At 38.8% G+C, this 22,703-nt stretch overlaps 1 protein-coding gene across 3 annotated transcripts in view; it reads left to right on the top strand.

Moving 5' to 3' along the window:
• The first annotated feature begins 10,255 nt into the window (after nucleotides 1-10,255).
• The window catches only part of STK17B (serine/threonine kinase 17b), a 29,953-nt gene continuing 17,505 nt past the window's right edge, over nucleotides 10,256-22,703 (top strand). Inside the window, exons 1-4 of one of the 3 annotated variants that reach the window (XM_042244014.2) lie at nucleotides 10,256-10,504; nucleotides 11,925-12,009; nucleotides 12,729-13,271; nucleotides 20,249-20,410. In XM_042244014.2, the coding sequence (XP_042099948.1) occupies nucleotides 20,289-20,410 (122 nt within the window). In that variant the 5' untranslated portion in view covers nucleotides 10,256-10,504; nucleotides 11,925-12,009; nucleotides 12,729-13,271; nucleotides 20,249-20,288. The remainder of the gene's footprint in view (nucleotides 10,505-11,924; nucleotides 12,010-12,728; nucleotides 13,272-20,248; nucleotides 20,411-22,703) is intronic. The other 2 variants (XM_042244013.2, XM_012141077.5) reach the window with 2 other exon arrangements.

Genomic DNA, 22,703 nt, shown 5'->3' with positions numbered 1-22,703 from the left:
GAAACCAAGACACGAGTGAGAGGAGTACTTATTGTTCTTGGGGTGTCATTGCTTTTATGTGCTCTCAGCTGACAGAGCAAGAAGATATGTGTCCTAACCCACGTACACACAGATATCTATAAATAAATCTATATGTAAACATCTGCATCTATATTAAACTAACCATTAGTTCATACCAATATCTCTAACTCTAATCCATTGCACATGGATCATTCTACACCCTTCTCCTCTTGTATTTGTTATATACTTATAAAATTATTTTAACAGTGAAGGACTTTTGGAATGGAGGTATGAGTGGAAACAAAAGAATGAAAAGAGCCAGAACTCCAGTGACTAAGGTGAATTAAACATCCAAGAACCTGTACTCTATTGTTCACAGCTACAGTTATATAGTATCCGCAGTAAAAGGCCTTACACAGAGTAAGCTTAAATCTTGTTACTACTCCATGAGTAACTCAGGTTACAGTTATGTAGTATATAACTTCCTTGTCTCTTGAAGTTTCTTAACTTTAAAGCAGGCAAATATAGCACTTTACTCATAGGAGTGTGAGGAGTAAATGTTTACCAAAAGAGCAAATTTAGAACAGGGCCAGGATCAGAATTTATGATCAATTGTTACTATATACACTATGGGTAAGCATATTATAATTTATACTTTACAGATGAAGAAAGAGAGGCATAGGGATGATATAACCTGCTCAAAATCTCATAGTTAGTAAACTACAGACCCACTTTCTCATAAACTATGCCCTTTAAAGGGTTTCTGAACAGCTCTATACGTATATCTCTTTTATTACATTAAGATATAAAGTGCCACTCTGTAAATCTAAAGGGAAGGCTAACTACTGAAAACACTCAAGGATGCTTTGAATATTCTCAATGTCTCTTATGTGAATTCATTGTCACATGGATCATTCTAGCCCCCTCCTCTTGCATTTATTATACTTGTATATCTAGTGATCATCATTATCATTTCCCACATTACCAACATTTTCATGGCAGGAAAGGACTCGGCTAGTGGAGTAGATGAGCCTTCTCAATGCTTATGCTGTCACCTTTAGCCAGTTGAGGCAAAGGTTAAAAGTTAGCTCTGCCTTATCTATACATGTGCCTTCTTGTTATAAGAGACTTGCTTAGTGAAAGATTCCTGGAAGCTTTACTATTTCTTACCTGTCATGTGTTCCGGGGAATGTGACACCAGGTCAAGATTCACGGAATATGCAGTTGGTAAAAGAAGTGTCTTAGAAGTACAAAAGGAGACGCTTTGTTGGACAGAACCTGTAGACATTTATCTACTCAAGTCAAGTCAATGACAATTTTACACTCTATATTTACTTGCTCCACTCCATATCTCTTCCCCTTTGAACACTATGACTCTAATTCTTTTGTCTTGCATAACCCTCTCTCTGGACGTCACTATTTGTTGAACTTACAGTTTCATTTTGAGCCTGGTGTCACTGCCAGGTAGATTCTGAAGAAGGAAGCAGCTACCTCGCTCTCCCCCTTCCTTATCACCATGTCGCCCCCACCCCACTCCCCATTTCTCTCTCTTAGCATCAGTTAGAAGATTTGAGGGAAATCATAAGTATCTTATAACATCATTTGACAAATATTCGTTTAGGACCTGCTATGTCTCAGGGATTTTGCTAGTCGCAAGATGCAGTGATACACATAGTCCTCATCCTCAGGGAGCCTGAAGACCACTGGAAAGTAACAGCAGCTTGTATGAAGTGGGGGCTTCCTCTTGTCAGGCACTGGGCTCTCTGTGTGCCCTTTCACACTGAAATCTCCTGGAAGCAGCTATTCCGACTGTCCTCATTCTGCAGGGGAGAAGACTGAGGATTGCCCAAGGCCACACACCTGGGAATGGTGGAGCTGGGACTTGAGTGCAGGTCTGTCTGATGTCACACACGTAACCACAAGTCCATCTTCTCGCCCGTCCCTCTCTGTCTCTCTCTCTCTCTCTCTCTCTCTCTCTCTCTCACACACACACACACACACACACACACACTCACACAATCACACACCCACCCTCAGGAAGCAGGACCTCAGAGTTTGGTGTGTTTGTGGCTGGATAGAAGCTCTTTTCCAACTTTGAGGCAGTTTCTACTGAATACTTTGATTTGCAAATATAAAGGACTCTCTGAAGCACAGCCTTAAACAAATTGTGGTAGACAGCTGGGAGAGGACAGCTGCAGACAGAAAAATGTGGCCGGATGCCCCAGGCGCGGGAGGAAGAGATGTGCAGTGAGGCGGCTGCGAGCAGAGGAAGCAGTGATAAGCAGAGGTAAACTGGATTGACAGATTAGACCACCTGGCCCCCAGACCACAGTGGAAGAAGGCCTTAAATACTTTAGCATGCCCTGTCTTTATCAGGTTATACAAATGCAACTAGACTATAAGTATGTTTTTCTTTGCCTATGTTATTCAAGTGATTAGTCAAGTAAATTTAAAAATCCTCTTTCTTCCTGGAGAATGTCTGACATAATGAGGTAGAAAGACCTCAGGATTAAAAATAAGGAGACGTAAATTCTTGTCCAGATGAATGCCAATAGTCTAATTGTAGGATCTTCTGCAAGTTACTGAACTTCTCTCATTCTAGGTACTCTTTCTTCTAATATAAGGAAATAGGACTACTGAACCGTAAGGTTTTTTGAAGTTCCTAACTGCTGCAGTGCCATGATGTACCAAGAACCTATACTGTGTCTACTGCATTAAACAATTTAAGATTCAGAGGCAATTAGCAAACATGTGTCTAGCCCTTTGGACTTGTGCTGTCCAGTACTGGAGCTGCTAGCCACATGTGGCTATGGAACACTTGTAATGTGATGGAACTATAATTCTATGTCACTTTAAATAAATTTGAAATCAGAAAGTGGTGCTGTATTCAGTTACTGAAAACTTTTACATTTGAAACAAGGTAAGGATATGAGTCTCTTTTCAGTGGTTCCCTGAGCTCAGTTGGTAAAGAATCCATCTGCAATGCAGGAAACCCCAGTCCGATTCCTGGGTCAGGAAGATCCCCTGGAGAAGGGAACAGCTACCCACTTCATTATTCTTGCCTGGAGACTTCCATGGCAGAGGAGCAACGCAGGCTACAGTCCATGGGGTTACAAACAGTGGACATGACTGAGCACCTTCCACTTTCACTTTCTTTCAAATTTTGTACAATGTAAATACAGATCAAGTGTTTCTGATGAAAATTTAGCATCTAAATTGAGATGTATTGTTCATGTAAAATACACCAGATTTAAGACAATATAAAAAAAGGATGTAAAATATCTCCAGGAGATCTTCCTGACCCAGGGATCGAACTTGGATCTCCCATGTTGCAGGCAGATACTTTACAGTCTGAGCCACCAGAAAGCCAAACCAAAATATCTCATTAATCATTTCTCATGTTGAAATGACAGACAATATTTTAGATATATGGGATTAGGTAAATGTATTACTAAAATTAATTTCATCTATTTTTTACCTTTAATGTGATCATGCCCCTTCATGAATCACAGGCTTTTTATGGTGAAGGCGCTTGCATAACTCAGTGCAGCTATGAGCTATGGCTTGCAAGGCCACCCAAGACGGACGGGTCATAGTGAAGAGTTCTGACAAAATGTAGTCCACTGGAGGGGAAAATGGCAAACCACTCCAGTGTTCTTAACACAAGAATCCCATAAACAGTATGAAGGCAAAAAGATGATACCAGAAGATGAGCCCCCCAGGTCTGAAGGTGTCCAATATGCTACTGGGAAGAGTGGAGGGCAATTACTAATAGCTCCAGAAAGAAAGAAGTGACTGGGCCAAAGTGGAAACAATGCTCATTTGTGGATGTGTCTGGTGGTGAAAGTAAAGCCTGATGCTGGGCAAGATTCTCTTAGAAGAAATGGAGTAGCCCTCATAGTCAACAGAAGAGTTCAAACTGCAGTACTTGGATACAGTCTCAAAAATGACAAAATGATCTCAGTTTGTTTCCAAGGCAAATCATTCAGTATCACAGAAATCCAAGCCTATGCCCCAACCAGTAATTCTAAAGAAGCTGAAGTTGAACAGTTCTGTGAAGAGCTACAACAACTTCTAGAACTAACACCGAAAAAAGATGTCCTTTTCATCATAAAGGACTGGAATGCAGAAGTAGGAAGTCAATAGATATCCAGAATAACAGGCAAGTTTGGCCTTGGAATACAAAATGAAGAAGGGCAAAGGCTAACAGAGTTTTGTCACAAGAACATACTGGTCATAGCAGGCACTCTCTCCTAACAACACAAGACGACTCTACACATGGACATCACCAGATGATCAATACCAAAATCAGATTAATTATATTCTTTGCAGCCAAAGATGTAGAAGCTGTATACAGTCAGCAAAAACAAGGCCTAGAGCTCACTCTGGCTCAGATCATCAGCTCCTTATTGCAAAATTCAGGCTTAAATTGAAGAAAGTATGGAAAACCACTAGGTCATTCAGGTATCACCTAAATCAAATCCCTTATGATTGATTATATAGTGGAGAAGATGAATAGATTCAAGGGATTAGTTCTGGTAGGCAGAGTTTCTGAAGAACTATGGATGGAGGTTTATAAATTGTATAGGAGGCAGTGACCAAAACCATCCCTAAGAAAAAGAAATGCAAGAAGGCAAAGTGTTGTCTGAGGAGGCTTTATAAATAGCTGAGGAAAGATGAGAAGTGAAAGTCAAGGGAGAAAGGAAAAGATATACCCAACTGAAAGCATAATTCGAGAGAATATCAAGGAGAGATAAGAAGGCCTTCTTAAATGAACAATGCAAAGACACAGAGAAAAATAGAATGGGAAAGACTAGAATCTCTTCAAGAAAAGTGGAGATATCAAGGGAATATTTCATGCAAGGATAGGCACAAAAAATGACAGAAACAGTAAGGACCTAACAGAAGCAGAAGAGAGTAAGTAGAGGTGACAAGAATACACAGAAGAACTATACAAAAAAGGTCTTCATGACCGTGATAACCACAATGGTGTGGTCACTCACCAAGAGCCAGATATCCTGGAGGGTGAAGTCGAGTAGGGAACCAAGCTAGTGGAAATGATGGAATTCCCCCTGAGCTATTTCAAATCCTAAAAGATGATGTTGTTAAAGAGCTGCACAAAATACGGCAGCAAATTCTGAAAACTCAGCAGTGGCCATAGGACTGGAGAAGGTGTTTTCACTCCAATCCCAAAGAAGGGCAATGCCAAAGAATGTTCAAAGTACCATACAGGTGCACTCATTTCACATGCTAGTAAGGTTATGCTCAAAATCCTTCAAGCCAGGCTTCAGTAGTATGTGAGGTGAGAACTTCCAAATGCATAATCTGGGTTTAGAAAAGGCAGAGGAACTAGAGATCAAACAGTCAACATTGGTTGGATCATAGAGAAAGCAAGAGAATTACAGGTAAACATCTACTTCTGCGTCATTGGTTATGCTAATGCCTTTGACTGTGTGGATCACAACAAACTGCAGAAAATTCTTAAAGTGATGGGAATACCAGACCACTTGACCTATCTCCTGAGAAACCTGAATGTGGGTCAAGAAGTAACAGTTAGAACCAAACATGGAACAATGGACGGGTTCAAAATTGGGAAAGGCTATATGTTGTCAAGCTGCTTATTTAACTTATATGCAGAGTATATCATACTGACGTGGTCAGCATGTAGTGACTGACCTGTGTGATTGGGGAGGGTCACTTTCCCTGGAGAGAATGTGGTGAGTGTGCTGGCATGATCAAAGACCTCCATCCCTTGCCACTTCTTCGGGTTCCCTTGGAGTGACTGAGGAGCACCGCTGTGTTAGTTTCCTAGGGCTGCCATAACAAATACCATAGGCTTGTTGGCTTAAATGACAGAAATAAGTTTTCTCACAGTTCTTGAGGCCAGAAGTCAATGGTTTCAGTTTCTTCTGAGGCCTCTCCCCTTGCCTTACAGATGACCAACTTCTCACTGTGTCCTCCGGTGGTCAGCCTTTAGTCTGTGTAGTCTGTGTCATAATCCATTTTTCAAAAGTTTTTTTTTGTAAATTGAGGTATAATTGACTTATAATATTAGTTTCAGCTGTACAACATAAGATTTGATATTTGTATATATTGCCAAATGATCACTACAATAAATGTAGTTAACATCTGTCACCTACAGTTCAGTTCAGTTCAGTTGCTCAGTCGTGTCCGACTCTTTGCGACCCCATGAATCGCAGCATGCCAGGCCTCCCTGTCCATCACCATCTCCCGGAGTTCACTCAGATTCACGTCCATAGAGTCAGTGATGCCATCCAGCCATCTCATCCTCAGTCATCCCCTTCTCCTCCTGCCCCCAATCCCTCCCAGCATCAGAGTCTTTTCCAATGAGTCAACTCTTCGCATGAGGTGGCCAAAGTACTGGAGTTTCAGCTTTAGCATCATTCCTTCCAAAGAAATCCCAGGGCTGATCTCTTTCAGAATGGACTGGTTGGATCTCCTTGCAGTCCTAGGGACTCTCAAGAGTCTTCTCCAACACCACAGTTCAAAAGCATCAATTCTTCAGCGCTCAGCCTTCTTCACAGTCCAACTCTCACATCCATACCTGACTACTGGAAAAACCACAGCCTACAAAAAAGTCTTTTTCTAGTTATGGGAACTTTTAAGATATACTCAATTGGCAACTCTTAAATATGCAATATAGTATAATACGGTGACTATAGTCACCATGGTGTATATTACATCCCCATGACTTATTTATTTTATAAGCTTGTGCCTTTTGACCCCCTTCACTTTTTTCTCTTATTCTCCAGTCCCTGCCTATGGCAATGATCAGTCTGTTTCCTGTATCTACAAACTTTGTGTGTGAGTATGTGTGTGTGTTATTTTGTATTTAATTCCATATGTCAGTGAGATAATACAGTATTTTCTTTGTCTGTCTGACTTATTTCTATTAGAATAATGCCCTCAATGTCCGTTTATATTGGATAAACGGCAAGATTTCATCATTTTTATGGCTGAATCATATTCTGTTGTGTGTGTGTGTGTATGTATATATACACAAATATATGTGTATATATATATATTTTTTTCTTTATCCAGTCGTCTATTGATGGACATTTAGGTTGTTTCGCTATTTTGACTATTGCAAATAATACTGCAATGAACATGGAGTGCATATATCTTTTCCACTTAATGTTTTCATTTTCTTCAGATAAATACCAGGAAGTGACATTTCTGGATCACAAGGCAGTTCTGTTTCTAATTTTCAGGGGAACCCCCATAGTTCCATCACCAATTTACATTCCCACCTGCAGGGTACAAGTGTTCCTTTTTCTCCCCATTCTTACCAACATTTTGGTTTTTTTTTTTTGTTTGTTTGTTTTTTGATAATAAGTATTCTGAGAAGGGTAAGGTGATATTGCATTATGGTTTTTATCTGTATTTCCCTGATGATTAATGATACTGAGTATTTTTTTCACGTATACGTTGGTGATCTGTATGTCTTCTTTGGAAAAGTGTATATTCAGATTGCCCGTTTTAAAATCAGATTGGATTTTTTTTGCTATTGAGTTCTATGAGTTCTTTATGTATTTTGGATATTAACCCCTTATCAGATATATGATTTGAAAATGTTTTTCCCATTCAGTAGGCTGCCTTTTCATTTTTGCTGAGGTGTAATCTTTTCATCTTGGATTCTGGCCCACCTGTATGCTCTTGCCTGCCTGCTCAATCACTTAGTTGTGTTCAACTCTGTCACCCCATGGACTATAAAAGCCCTATCTCCAAACTGTGTCACATTCTGAGGTACTGGGGGCTAGGACCTCAACACATCAGTTTGGTGGAAACACATTCAGCCCATAACAATCACCATCTCTTGTCAGTGTGTGGTGTTCAAGGATCAGTTTATTGAACTGTGTGGTCAGCGGCAGTGACCACAGAATGACCAGGAGGTCACATGGGGATTTCCCACTCGAAGGATGAAGGCAAGGACATGCACCTTTGACATGACTATGAATGACTTTAGCAAATAAGGTAGGATGAAGGGTGTTTTGACTCCTGAGTTTTACTGCAAAATCACAGATGGTACAGTCTGTTCCTCAATACCAGGAATCTCTTGTTCCTTGTACCACAGAGCCTGAGACCAAGTAAGCATAGCTGAATGCTCTTGACATAAGATGATTCAGCAGGTAAAGAGTCTGACTGCAATGCAGGAGTCACAGGAGGCATGGGTTTAATCCCTGAGTTGGGAAGATCCCCTGGAGAAAGAAATGGCAACCCTCTTCAGTATTCTTGCTTGGAGAATCCCATGGACAGAGAAACCTGGTGGGCTACAATCCACAGGGTTGCAAAGAGTCAGACACGACTGAGCAACTAAGCACACAAATGCTAGCTGGCAAATCTGACCCCAAGGAGCAAGGGTTAACAATCTATTTAGGGGAATAAGAGAAACACAAGGAACAAGTTTAAGTCCTGCACCTAGGAAGAGAGGGCAAAGAGATGATCAGGCTGGGAGTAGAAAGCAGAAATCAGTAAAGATTTGTGATTTCTGGAAGGTGTAACTTCTTCAAGTTGGAAATTTATGAATAGGTGCTGGTGAGGAGGATGGTGAAAAGCTGGAGCCTAGGCAGAGGTAGAAAAAAACAAGACATGAAAAGACTTACCAGCCTAGCAGGGATTGGTTAGAGCAGAGGGCTTGTGACCACAAGGAAGCTTGGTTTAAAGCAGTGATGGGAGAGGGAAAGGTCTGCATTGTAAAGGGATGTGGTTAGATGGGATTAGCGACAGAAGGGAAGATAGACTGAGTGCAAGGAGACTGCTAAGAGCTGGCTATTGATCAAATGTCAACAGTGAGGAGGTCCAGAATTAAACACACAGACACACACACACACAAGCATAGACAAAACAGAAATCACCACCATACTGCAGGCATGAGATTTCTGTAGGTTACTGGCCCAGTGCTAAGCCTTCTAGGAAACAGTCTCACTGCTTTTTTATTCTTAGATAATGATAGCTGAAAAATCCATTTCAGCATGCAGCTTTATTTTTTCTCCATCTTAACTTTAGGCTTGTCAGTCCAGTTGTTAGCAACAAGAAAGTATATAGATGAAGGCAATATTCTCCAAGTTACAAGGTTTAGGGAATAGACACATTAAACTGGGATGAGTCAGTTAAGTAAGAAGAGTTTTGTGAGTTATTTTATGTACTTATCTTGGGAAAAATACAGTATGGAAGAGGAAATGGATGGCTTGATGGAAATTTGCTTGGAGAAATCTGTTAAAAAATGATTCCCCTCCCGGTATATGTTCCCAATGTTGTTGATGTTCAGTCACTAAGTTGTGGACTCTTTACAAGCTAATGGACTGTAGACTTTGGGGCTCCTCTATCCATGGGATTTCCCAGGCAAGGATACTGGATTGGGTTGCCATTTGCTTTTCCAGAGGATCTTTCCAGATCAGGGATCGAACCTGTCTCTTCTGCATTGACAGGCAGACTCTTTACCACTGAGCCACCCGGTTAGCCCTATTTTTCCAATAGTCTTATACAATTATTAAAATACCCTTCAACTTTGTCTCCCACGAGACTTGCACATTTTTCTTTCTCTTGAATATATAACAGATCCTGAGTAGCTTGCTGAGGGGCTTTCATCTTTTCCCTTAGCACCCTAAATGCATAAACAGTCATTCATCTTATTTGGACTCTCCTTACACTGACTTTAGCCACGCCTCAGAAGACCTCAATTCGCTGGAGCTGACTTGAGAGGTGGAGCCCAAGTTCCATAAATCCTCAAGCGATGTTAATGCTTGCCAAGTTATAGCAAACTGGAGCCTCCACTGGCCGAGTGTGTTCAGGTGATAAGGAAGATGACTGGGAACAGTCTGAAAACAGGCACAGAAGTTTGGGAATGAGTCCGAAGCAGCGACTAATTTTGCTTCTTCCCGGTCCCTAGTTTGCAGATACTCAGTCCTTGTGGATTGACCACTCTGAAGGCCGGGATGCACTCGGTTGGAGTTACAGCCGGTAGCGCGGTCAGGCTACCGCCCACCTCACTCTTTGCTCGCCGTAATTGCTGGAGCGCCCCACCTGCTGTGCAGCTCCGCCTAGCCTCCTAAGGCCGGCGCCTGCCGCACCCCCTCACCGCTGAGCCCTGCCCCGCAGCACGCGCTGTAGGCCGGCGCTCCGCCCCTCCCGTCACGTGACAGCCCAGCCCTCCGCGTGCGCTTGGATTGGTTCTCGAGACCCAGGGGGTGGGTCCTAGTCTACAGCCCTGCCCCGCAACGCGGCTGCAGTTTTCAAACCTCAACTGTACGCTCCCGTCACCGTCTTCGCCGCCGTAGTCGGGAGCCACCTCACTGGGGAGGTCAGGTCACAACTGTTAGCCGTTGTCCGGAAGGGTAAAAGTGGGTCCTGCCACGCTCGGAGCTGCGCGGCACCTCAAGGGGCTAGAGCTGGAGAACGTGTCCTGTCGTGGCCACCTGCGTGGGGCGGGATTGGAGCCCCCTTGGAGGGGGCAGCCCCGGGAGAACCTGCTGCGGCCCGAGCGGTCAGTGTCTTCCGCTTCGCGCGTCCTCGGTCCTGCTGGGTTTGGCGGGTAGGCTGGGGGCTGCGACTCCAAACCCCTAAAGCAGCCCCCTTTACTGGTGGAAAGGAGACCCAGATCGTGGGAGGGGTCCCGAGGAGGGATGCCAGCAGTGTGGGCGGATCCGGAGTCGGCTTAGACCTCCGGTCTGGGGAAGATGGGCTCAGACACCGTCGTCCCCGGGTGGCCCGACTGCTCCGGACCCCTTGCTGCATTCTGGCTGGAGTCCTGCTTCCCTGGTTCCTTTGGGTGCGGCGCTCGGGACGGCGGCTGGACCTCCCAGTACCTTTCTCAGCCGGGTCCGTGTGTGTGTGTGCTTGTGCGGGTGTGTGTGTGGCCCGGTCTCTTCCCGGGTCTCATTCCGCGGGACCCCCTTCGCCACCGGCTCGCTCGCGTCCTTTCCACGTCGCGTCGACGTGGTCCCTTTGGACCACGAGTGGGACTCCCATTCAGGCCCCATCCGAGTTCACAGCTGGGGTGTGGGGCCCAGGACGTGTTCACATCTGGACTCATGGACACATCCTGCTCACAGCTGCCTTTCGTCGGGAGAAAGTTTTTGCTCATCTTGTGGGACGTTTTCAGTTACTACTTATGAACAGATTTTTTGTTAAGTCAGTGAATAGAGAAGTCGAGTTGCAGTTGTTTCCGTGATTTCCTGCGATCTGGTTTTATTTTGACGCCATGTAATACAACTGCGTGACGGCTACGGTTTTGACATTTACTCAACTCTTTGTTTTATATAGGGAAAGCGCTTCATTTGAATTCCCTTAGAGACGAAGCTGAAAGAGACTGTGGGCAGCTAGTAGCTGATGTTAGTTCTTCCTCTGGCTGTGGTGGGACAGAGGCCTTCCAACATCAATCTGCAAATTGAAATTAAGGAAAAGAAAACATTTTAAAGCCACATATTGATAAGATTTCAGTTATATTAGGTCTGTGTGTCACATTCGCTGATTGTTTTGCCAGCGTGTAATGTTTACATCTCTGGTACTGATGATGTGCGGTGATGTGTGATACATTGATTGCCCTTATAGGTTCTCAAGAGTTTGAGAATGTGTGCCCTGAGACAGCATGGTCTACTGAGATGGCTGGGCAAGTGGCAGCATATATAACCTGGCATTTTGAGCCTGGGCCCACAATCTTATTAAAAGATGATAAACCTACTTTGTCATTGATTCACCACTGGTTTTATAGTAAATTGTCCAGAAGTAGTTTTCAGCAACTTCCAAAGTGTTTGTTTTACAAATATTAAATCACATGCCCATAAAATGCTGTGTGTTTGAAAAAGTTGGTCCACAGAAAGTGTCCTAGTTTAAAACTCCTCTTCTTTCCCCTTCACCCTCCTCTGAGCAGATGTTCAGTTTTTAATTTTTTTTTGTTTTAATAGCTGAAGTTATTAGCAGCTGCTTTATTCTTGAGGTACCTATCATACATTTTACATCACTTTTCTAAAATATGGACTTGAAATTAAGGTGAGCTATATTTACGTGGCAAGATATTCAAGTTTTAAAAGTAAAAATTGTGTTATCGAAGTCCTTTCATTTTTGTGTGTGGACAGAATAGTTGTTGATTCTCTTGGGCTCATTGAAAACAGAATTACTGGTTGGCTAAGATAGAATCCGGCTTCCCTTATAGCTTCAGTTGGTAAAGAATCCATCTGTAATGCAGGAGACCATGGTTCAATTCCTGGGTAGGGAAGATCCCCTGGAAAAGGGATAGTCTGCTCACTCCAGTATTCTTGGGCTTCCCTGGTGGCTCAGCTAGTAAAGAATCTGCCCGCAGTGTGGGAGACCTGGGCTCAATCCCTTGGTTGGGAAGATCCCCTGGAGAAGGAAGGTGACCCACTCCAGGATCCTGGCCTGGAGAATTCCATGGACTGTGTAGTCCATGGGGTCACAAAGAGTCAGAGGCGACTGAGCAACTTTCACTTAAGATAGAATCAGTTTTCAGGAAAGTTAAGACTTGACTAATTGATCACTGTGCCAGAATATTAATAGCAAAGCTGAAGAAGATACATGCATTTGATGGCATGTTTCCAATCAAACAATTCTATCTTTAAACTTGCACTGAGAGTTTTTTTAACTAGTGTTAAGTAAACATTTAAATACATTTTAAATGCTTGGTTTTTGAAGCTGTTTGATAATTATGAGAGAGAATTTCTTTATCAAAATTTCCCTGTTTTTACTTACAGACCCAATTTTAAATGCAGGAGTGAAGGAAATCCATTGCTGACACTTTCACTTGATCCTAAAATTGTCTTACAATTGCATGTATACTATATTGCAGTGTGTATTGGCAGCTAAGTAGGACAGTGCTACTAGATGTATTGCTTTTAAAGGATTTTGGTTTGTTTTGTTTTGTTTTAGGAATTCTTTGTGTTCTGTGGGTATTGGTTGTGTCAAAAACATTAACAATCATTTATGTACTTACTTTCCACTTGTGAACACTAAATGTTTTAGTTATTTTAGTATTTTACAATTTTGATGACAAAATTCAGTGATTTTAAGTATTTTGTATTCTACGATAGACTTTTGTCAAAGGATTTCTTTGACTATTTCAGTTAACAAATGTTTGTAAGAATTAAGTTACATATGTTTATATAAATATAAATGTGACAAGTGTAATTTTCAGGACATGCTTTATCAACTTTTGATTTTTTTGATTTATTTATTTATCATTTTCCCCAAAAATACATGTAACCTTGAACTTCAGGACCACTCTAACATCTAAACTAGTGAGTTTCTTTTCATTTATATGCAGCATGTGTTGTGGTATCCTAGACCCTTTGCAACTTCTTTAAAAGAGGGACTAGTTAATATTTTTAGCATTTAAAATTTTTAATATTAACAGTGAAATGATAGTTTCATCTTTAATCCTAGGATCATATTTCGTTTTGCATTGTAATACTTACTGAATAAACAGTACTTCAGAGATGCTATAAGTAAACAGTACTTTATTTTGCAACAGAAACTTAATTTTCCATCTGATGAATGAAAAGCACCGTATGTTTGTTGGCCCACTATATTTCCGTTCTCAACATCTTTCCATCCTGGTTCACAATTATAGGGTTTAACTCTCCTTCTGAAGGTGGAAGAGATAACACCTGGCCTTACTGAAGTGACACAGAATCAGGTCTAAGGTCATTACCTGGGACTTTAGCCCTTGGATAGTGTTTACTAGACTGGTTAGACTAGAGTCAGTTAGCTGGCTTCTTGTTGTGATTTTTCAAATGATTAAATTCTTGGATTATACTTTCTATTCAGTCTTTAAAAAAAACCAAACAAACCAATGAACCTGTTAGTAGAATACTCAGAGGAATGGTCTCTTCCGTGAAACTGAAAATCATCATCGTCCCTTTCCCTACACCAATACCTTTGCTTCTAATCAATGACTAATTAGAAATGGATTCTTCTGCCACACTAGTAGAAAGTTCTTTATTTTGATGGATTCTAGATAAATAAATCTCCAGTTCCTCTGTTTCATAGGGAAAACTTGGTAGCTGTAAATGCTCGTGCAGAAAGAAAAAGCTTTTTTTCCCTGTAATCTTGTGCCTTACTTTGCTTTACATTGCCTTTCAGATGTCTTCATGAGGATCTTAATTTATCAGTCCTTTTGCAGGACAAGTATCTGGATTTCCTGATTGAAATAGCTCTTAAAATATTGATGTTCTTAGCTGAAGTAGGGGTATAATAACATGTGGCTACCTAGTCTGGAAAGATAGGTAAATGCAAAATAAATGATCTGTTGGTATTATATTATAATACATGATATAATAATTTTATCCATGTTTCCAGACTTCATGGCTATCCTGTTTAAAACTGAAGTTCTCTGATAGCAATTTAAAATATTTCTTATTTTATTTAGCCAAATATTGAATTAAGCAGAGATTAGCTGCCTTTGAAGCCCCAATATTATAATTTCAAAATGGATCTGAAATTCTGCTAAACCCTCGAAGATGTGAGATGTACCTAAAAATTCTTGCTGTATCTCTTAATTCTTAAGAAATATTAAGTTAATATAAACTTAATATTCAATATTATGTTCAGTTCATCAGACATTTAAAAAAATTCCTACCAGGTGCCAGATACCATGCTGGGAGTTTAGGCAAGAAAGCAAATGGTTGTTGTCCTTTAGACACTAAATATAATTGCCGTCTAACATGCTACATGTTGAGGTAAAGAGGTATGTCAAGGGTCCCCCTGTTTGAAGCATAAAGTACAGGCATTAAAGACAACCTGTGGGTTTTAGGCAAAGCTTCCTGGGGGAGATGACATTCTTTGTTGAGGGAAGAAGATTAAATAAAAAGTTAACCATTTAAGGAAAGGTAGAAAGGATGTTCAGACAGAAAAGTGTAACAGAGATGTGGAGGCAAAATATGAGATACAAGTGTGGCAGGAAATGAAGCTGGCCACGAAGGGTTTTGTGTGTCTTGGTGTAGGGTTTGAACTAGGTACCAAGGAGCTACTGCAGGGATCAAAGCAGACAATTTAATTCTCTAGATGTTTTTATTTATTGTCATATGATGTGTTAGATTTTATGAAACATTTTTATAAGATAACTTTGAGGTGAATATCATGATGAGCATTTTTAAATAGAGCCATTTAGAGGTTTATAAGGGTTTTTTTTTAAATCTTACTATTGATCACATCATATTTGCTTTCTCCTTTCTAGTAAACTTAGTTCCAGATAAAGCCTAACATTTTCCCTCTTCCTTCCTTCACTGATCCCATCTGAATTCTTCTTGTAATTATTGTAATGAGAGTTAATGAAGAAAAAAATCTCTACAAATAAACGAGATTCCACTATTCCTGGCAGTACTGTGTAATTGGAAGCTTTATTGTATCTTGCCTTCTTCTATTATCCTCTTACTGTTTTTAGTGCCTGATTATGTCTATAGTTGTATACCTACTCACACATACATGCATACACATTTTGCCTACTAAATCCCTTGAGATTTTTTTTTTTTTGTTTAGTGTAGCCTAATAATGCATTATGGGCTTCCCATGTGGCTCTAGTGGTAAAGAACCCACCTGCTAATGCAGGAGATGTAACAAACAGGAGTTCGATTCCCGAGTCAGGAAGATCCCCTGGAGGAGGGTATGACAGCCCTCTCCAGTATTCTCGCCTGGAGAATCCTATGGACAGAAGAGCCTAGTGGGCTACAGTCTATAGGGAAGCAAAGAGTCAGACATCACTGAAACAACTTTGCACACATGCAGGGAGTAAAGTTCTTTAAAGGGATACATTGGTAATTTGGGCTTCCCTGGTGGCTCAGACAATAAAGAATCTGCCTGCAATGCCAGAGACACCAGTTTGATCCATGGGTTAGGAAGATCCCTTGGAGAAGGGAACGGCTACCTACTCCAGTATTCTTGCCTGGAGAATTCCATGGACAGAGGAGCCTTGCAGACTACAGTCCATGGCGTCACAAAGGATTGGACACAACTGAGTAACTAGCACAGATTATTGGTAATTTAGAATCGGTTATAGATTGTGAATTACGGAAGAAAGCAAGAAAAGGTCAGTGATTGCTTGTTGGAGTTAAAGAAAATTTCGTGAGAAATTTAGGAAGATGCAAGACAGAAAATTAACTGATAACCTTCATGTACCCAAGAATTAAATCTTAGGTAAAGGGTAGCATGGTGTTTGTGGAGGGATTGGTGGACAAAGGTGACATTCTTGCTCTGTTATATGCAAAATTGGCCAAAGGATAGGAAATAGAAAAATATTTTGGCTGTGGCAGCTGGTGCAAGTGCTGTAAATAGAAGGAAGATATGATTTATGGCATGCTGTATGGATCCCTAAAGCAGTTTGTAACATAGGTGTATTAGCAGTCTGTAGGTAAGTTTAAAGTCTAACCTTCAGAAATGTGTTTTTCCTCTTTTCTGGGACATAGTTTGTGTTTCCAGCATGTTCAGAGCCAGAGTGAAATGTATCACAATTCAAAAAAATGATTTTTGAACCAGCATGTGTTTTAAAAACTGCTGATTGTCCAGTGCTGCTTTCAGCTGCATTTATAGCCATACAAATATACAAATATCCATAGGTCATTCATCCATTGTGATGACCAACAGTACATGTGAGGGGAAAAAGTTTGTTAGAGTAAAAGACTAAGCTCCAATGTCTAGTATTAGGAAATGCTATTAAGTAGCTTGATTATTAGGCCCTGTTTATATTATCATGATTTATTCCAGTCCTAAAAAAACACTAGCTTTTATTTGCCTTCTAATAACTAAATAGGTATTATAAAACTTAATACCTGTTAGTATAATATTTAAATATCACACTTTGGGTTTTTTTTAAAAGGGATCCTGAGGTGAATTTGAATTTTCACAAGTAATATAATAATAAAGGCATATATCTTAAGGTTACAAATTAGTATTTATTATATAGAATTTTGATGTTAATTCAGAATTTATAAAATTCTTTTTTCTGGGTGGTATTAAACAGGGTATTGATTCTTGCTTAGTATTTACCCTAAATGCCTGTATGATCTTTGCGTAAGAATGGACCTGTTACTTGCATAATGAACACCATCTGCTCTAAATAAATGCAGAGAAAACATTGAGGCCTTAAAAAATCTGAGCAATAATGGCTCATGTACTTTCAGCCAAGTAAACCCTTAATGTGTAAAGAGATGTTTTACTGTTGCACATGGGTTAGTTTCTGCATTTAGAGTCTAGTCATATATATTCACAGCCATCTTTTTTAGCCAAAGGCATTTGTTAGTTTTTTGTCTATCCTAGCTTGATATAGATAACTTAAACAAAGGAGAGTATAAATACTGCCATAATTTCACAATCCAAAGATAACCACTGTTAATATATTGTCATAGTTTCCTGTATTTTCATCTGTTTGGTTTTATATTTAACAATATTATTTAAAACATATTTGAAAATTATATATAACAAACATATATTTATAACAAAATTAATATATTGTATATAAAGTTTTATCTTCCTTTTTTCATTATATGAGTTAAAATATTTGAAAGCACAATTTTTATTAGGTATGTAATATCCTGTTATTTAGGTATATTTAACCATTTCCTTATTGTTAAACTTTGGGATGCATTCACTCTGAAAGCTTTTTGGTTTTTTTCCACTATTATAAATCATGCTTCATTAAGCATGTCTTTGACAACATCTAAGATTCATATTGATTCTTTTGAAACTTGAGAACAGAAAATAATTATAAAATATATGTCTGTTTTACTAGATTCTTATGAATAGATTGCTTTTTAGCTGATGTATTATAGCATAAGATAAACATCTTAGATTCTAGAATCTAGAAAAGGTGAACATCTTAGAATTAAGAGCCTACACTCTGTCTCTATGGGTAAATTTGCTGTGTTCTTGTGCTCATGATTCCTAAGGCCTGATGTGGAACAGTGTTGGGAATGTAGCCCAATTTGTATCTTTGATACAGGTATATCCCTTCTTTCTGTATATATGCTAATAACATATATATGATCATAAGCATACACATCTATAGACTTGTAAATTTAGGGAAAAAAATCTTAGAGCCCAAGAATGACCTGAAGAAAAAAACACTAAGCATAGAAATTGGTAACCATATTGATTTTTCAGAGAGGAATATGTGAACAGTGAAACTGAATGCCATCAGAACTAAGGTATATAAATAGTTCATCAAAACGGAATAAAAAAGACAGATTTTAAGAACTAGTTTAAGCTAACTTGGAGTGAGAGTTTTGTATATGGAGAGAGGGTAAGCTATTCAACAGTGGCAGGGACTGTCACTGGAGAAGATCTTTCAGAGAGTACTAACAGTATTTGTTTATTGAATGCCATGATGTGCTTTCACGACTAGCGCTGTACCAGTGTCATTCTTCATGAGTTTGTATCTTAATTTTTAGTATTTAGGGCACTGCAAGATAGATTCTATGATTCATCCATACTTCAGGGGCAGCAGAATTGCAGCTTTCCTCGCTAGTAATCAGGAGAAATGCAAAGTCAATCTCAAAACTGTCTGAATGGGGCATATGTCGGCAAGGAAATGATAAGCTCTCCTCCCCAAGGCTAGTGGGATGAAAAGAAGGGACCAACTCTGTTTGTGATTAATTGTTTTTAATTCAAACAAAAGAATAAGATTGAAACCTCCAAGCATTTGTTATATTTGTATCCCTTCCGACACATTTGAAATACTACTTTCTTTCTTTTTAAAAGTAGCTGTATTACTTTGCTAGGCTGCTGTAACAAAGTACTGTAGATAGGGTGACTTAAGCAACTTGAAATTAACTTTCTTACAATTCTGGAGAATAGAATTTTGAGATCAAGGTGTCAACAGGCTTGGCTTCTCTGAGGCCTGTCTCTGGCTTGTGAATGGCCTTCTCCCTGTGTCTTCATCTGGTCTTCCCCTGTGTGTTTCTGTATCCTAATCACAATTTTTTAATGAAGATACTTAACTTGGTGTATTGCTTTAAGGCCCACCCTAATGGCCTCATTTTAATTTAATTACCCATTTAAAGGCCCTTTCTCCTAATACAGTCACTTTCTGAGGTACTAGGGGATTAGGACTTTAAGGTAGGAATTTTGAGGGGAGGGACATAATTCACCTCAGAACAGCAGCAAAGGTAAATGCCTCATAACTGGTATGATGGATAAATGGGATTCAGACTCAGATGCGGCTCAATGCAAATGTTATTTTCAGAGTGGTACTCTGCTAATTTTGGAACACTAGAGATGTACCTCAAAACTAGTTAGGTCTGTTTTTCCAAAGGCCAAGAGAAAAAAAATGCTGACTTAAAACCAGGGAAATCCAGAAACTGAAAACACTCCCCTCTAATCACACTGTTCACTTGCTAAGTTGAATATAGGTGGCGTTTGAATGTAGGAAGCTATAGAACATGTCAAGTAGGAAATAAACGGAGGAAAAACGTGACAGAGAAGGAAAAAAGCTTAGGGATTCTTGTAAGAGTGTGCTAGAAGAGTAATACTGGATCTCTATTACATAGGCATAGCAGAAGGAAGTATCTAAAAATATGTAGTTTGTCATTATATGAATTCAATTAATGTGAAATAGTAGTTTTAATATTAAAACTGAATACTTGTAAATATCATAAAAGTTCCAGATAAATATGCGCTTCAGATACAGATTAGAACTCCAGAATAGGGCTTAATGTGTAGTTGCTCACTCATCCGACAAAATTATACAGCTTTTCATACTCTGTGCTGGGTTCTGAATCTAAGACCCGTGAAGCAAGTCTATTTCTTTTAGTGACTCAGATGTCAGTAATATAACTCACAACATGTGAATTTGCCACTATATTTATTTGCCCATGTAAAATTAAATTTAAAATGAATAATTGTTTTTCTATGTTAAATTATCATTATGTGCAGATACAACTTTAAAGAATCAAAGTTTTAAAATGAAATTGAATGATGATATTACAATATTAACTTTTTAAAAGAATTTGGTAGGTATTACAGGCATTTTCAGTAGTTTTATTCTGAAATGAAATTCAGTAACATAGGTGATACCAATTTATGTGTCTGGTCTTTGTTTTTCTTTTTATGGGGTAGAATATGCTTTTAAATCTTCTTCCGTCTTTTTCTTTTTCTTTTTTTTTTGGTTGTACCTTATAGCTATATTTGGAGCTGTACAGTATAACGCATATCCTGTCTGAGATAACATTTTTTTCCCCTTAATTGCATATAAGTTATACCCTGCGTCTCCTCTTTTTTTAAACAGATAAAAATAAGTGACTGAAGAAGCCTATCTGGGAGTCATCATGTTGAGGAGAAGATTTGATTGCCGAAGTATTTCGGGCATGCTAACTACCACTCCTCAAACCCCAATTAAAGTGGAAAACTTTAATAATTTTTATACACTTACATCTAAAGAACTGGGAAGGTAAGGAAACTTTTGATGTGTGTGTGTTTAAAATCACAGGATTTCTTTGTCTATATGTTTATAAAACTCACTTGATTATTATTTAGCAATGATTAGAAAGAAAAGTCCTCATCTCTGCTGATATATACAGGGATCTAGTCTTAAGTGACCTGGAAATCAAATCCATGGAGGGTTACTGAGCCTGTAAGATATATCACACCTCACTTCATAGCCCATGGTGGGAAGTCAGGGCTTTTACTTGAGTTTGTCCAAGGGAAGAGGCAGCTTAGCATAGTGGACTGTCACATCCAAATTTGGGGTTAGCCATTTGCTATTTGATCTCAAATTACTGTTCCTCTCAGTTCTGTAGTTTCCTCATCTGAGAAGTGGGAATGAAGGTAATCGTATATATTTTATATCGTTGTTGTGAGTCTTAAACAAGTTAATATTTATAAAATAGTAGAATGCTATAAAGTTTTTGTTGAATAGCTTTTCTAATTCTCAGGATGTTGTGCCAGCCTAAAAAATGTAGAGATTCTCCTCCTTCTCTTTTCTAAACAAAATGAATTAATTCATATTTGATAATATAATTCCATATGACAAACAGTGCATGTTCTGTAAGTAAAACCTGTATTTATTTACACTGATACTGATCCGTTTTTGTTTAACGAAGGTGTAAATTCCTTCAGGCTGAGGAGTGACCTGAGATTATGAGACCTAAATTTAACACTACCATTTGAATATATATGAAAATTACAAAAGATATACCAAATAATTTGTTATGTATTCAGCATTTTGAGCTTTAAATTTAAACACTTAACAAAGGGAGGATGGTGATCATTTTCTGTCTTTAGTTTGATTTTTATGTTAAAATAGTAAAAGCCTATGTTTGTGTTGATGGATGCACAGTAAAATAGTATGAATGATTTTTTTGTGTTTGATAATGTCAATGTGAAAACAAAAATTGACTGAAACATGGCAAGTAATTCTGTTCTTGGTGGTCTTTTATGTCAAAGACGAAGGCAAGTCCTGGCTTTTTCACTTGTCAGATATTGGGAGCAGTCTTTCTTTTACAAAATAAGGGTGATAATATCTATGTCATCAGACTAAGAACCAAATATGAAGGCATATTTATTTCGTAATTCCAGGCATATTTATTTATTTAATTTTGTGCATAAAATATTTGGGCCTTTTAATGGTTTATGAAAAGATATAGTTTTTAAAACCTTTCATGGTATTTTTAAGAAATAGTTTAGTTCTAAGTCTGTAATTATTTCTCTTTGCATTATACAGGAAAGAGTAAGTGTTCTTTAGTTGACTGTATCTCATTACTCATTAAATAGTCATAGAGTCTTTGCTTTGGAAGAACTTCAATGGTCAGTGGCCTTCTAATATAATTTTTATGCAGTGCAGCAATTTTTCCTGTAATTTTCCTGACAAGTTTTTTTTATCCAGCCTCAATTTGAATGTCTCAGGAATAGGGAACTCACTTCCTCAGAATATGTCTGTTCCATCTTGTGGGCACTTAGGCACAGAATTTTGTTTTCTACTAATCTCTACCTAATATACATGGTTCCCCTTTTGTAGCTGCATATAATATCCATGTAAAAAATCCTTTAGAGATTTGAATGTAGCTAAATGTTATCAGTTTCGTTAGATGCTCATCTTATAACCTGATTTCCAGATGGTGTTCCTTGATCCATGTACCCTCTTCTGGATCACTTTGCAGCTTTTTATCCTCAGTCTTAAAATGAAACAGTCTAGAATGGATGCAATATTGTTAACATCTTACCATCTGGAATACAGCAAAACTGTATTGAGATAGCCTGTGTGGGAGCTAGAAAGACTGATTTTTTTTTCTTTAATGGTTTTGGAGAACATAAACTTTGGGAACAATATTAATAATTTGAAATTGTTTTGTAAATGGGGTGCCATCATAAATAACAATCATAAACTTGACTCAGTTTATAACATTTTAGAGCAAAAACTCATGATAAACTCTGATGAAAACAAATTCAGATTCCTAATATTTCATCTTTTAATAACTTCATAAAAGAGACCTTTTTTCTTTTATTTGATATGGCCTAATGAGTCACCTGGTAAATATTGATATGTCTCATTAATAAACCTTGATAAATTGAAGTCATGACCTTTCATCTGCCATGAACTTGCTTTAAATTCTTTCAATATTTTACCAATTTTGATACTATCCCACACTTTGCAAAGTGAAAATTAGGATCATAATCTTGTTTCTTCTGAGGCTTATACATTTTGAAACATACAAACATAATAATTCTAGCACGTGATGATTACC

The sequence above is a fragment of the Ovis aries genome, chromosome 2 (assembly GCF_016772045.2).
Source record: "Ovis aries strain OAR_USU_Benz2616 breed Rambouillet chromosome 2, ARS-UI_Ramb_v3.0, whole genome shotgun sequence".
NCBI classification, from domain to species: domain Eukaryota; kingdom Metazoa; phylum Chordata; class Mammalia; order Artiodactyla; family Bovidae; genus Ovis; species Ovis aries.
The sequence above is the reverse complement of the archived record's forward strand: the minus strand, read 5'-3'. Positions and strand labels throughout refer to the sequence as shown.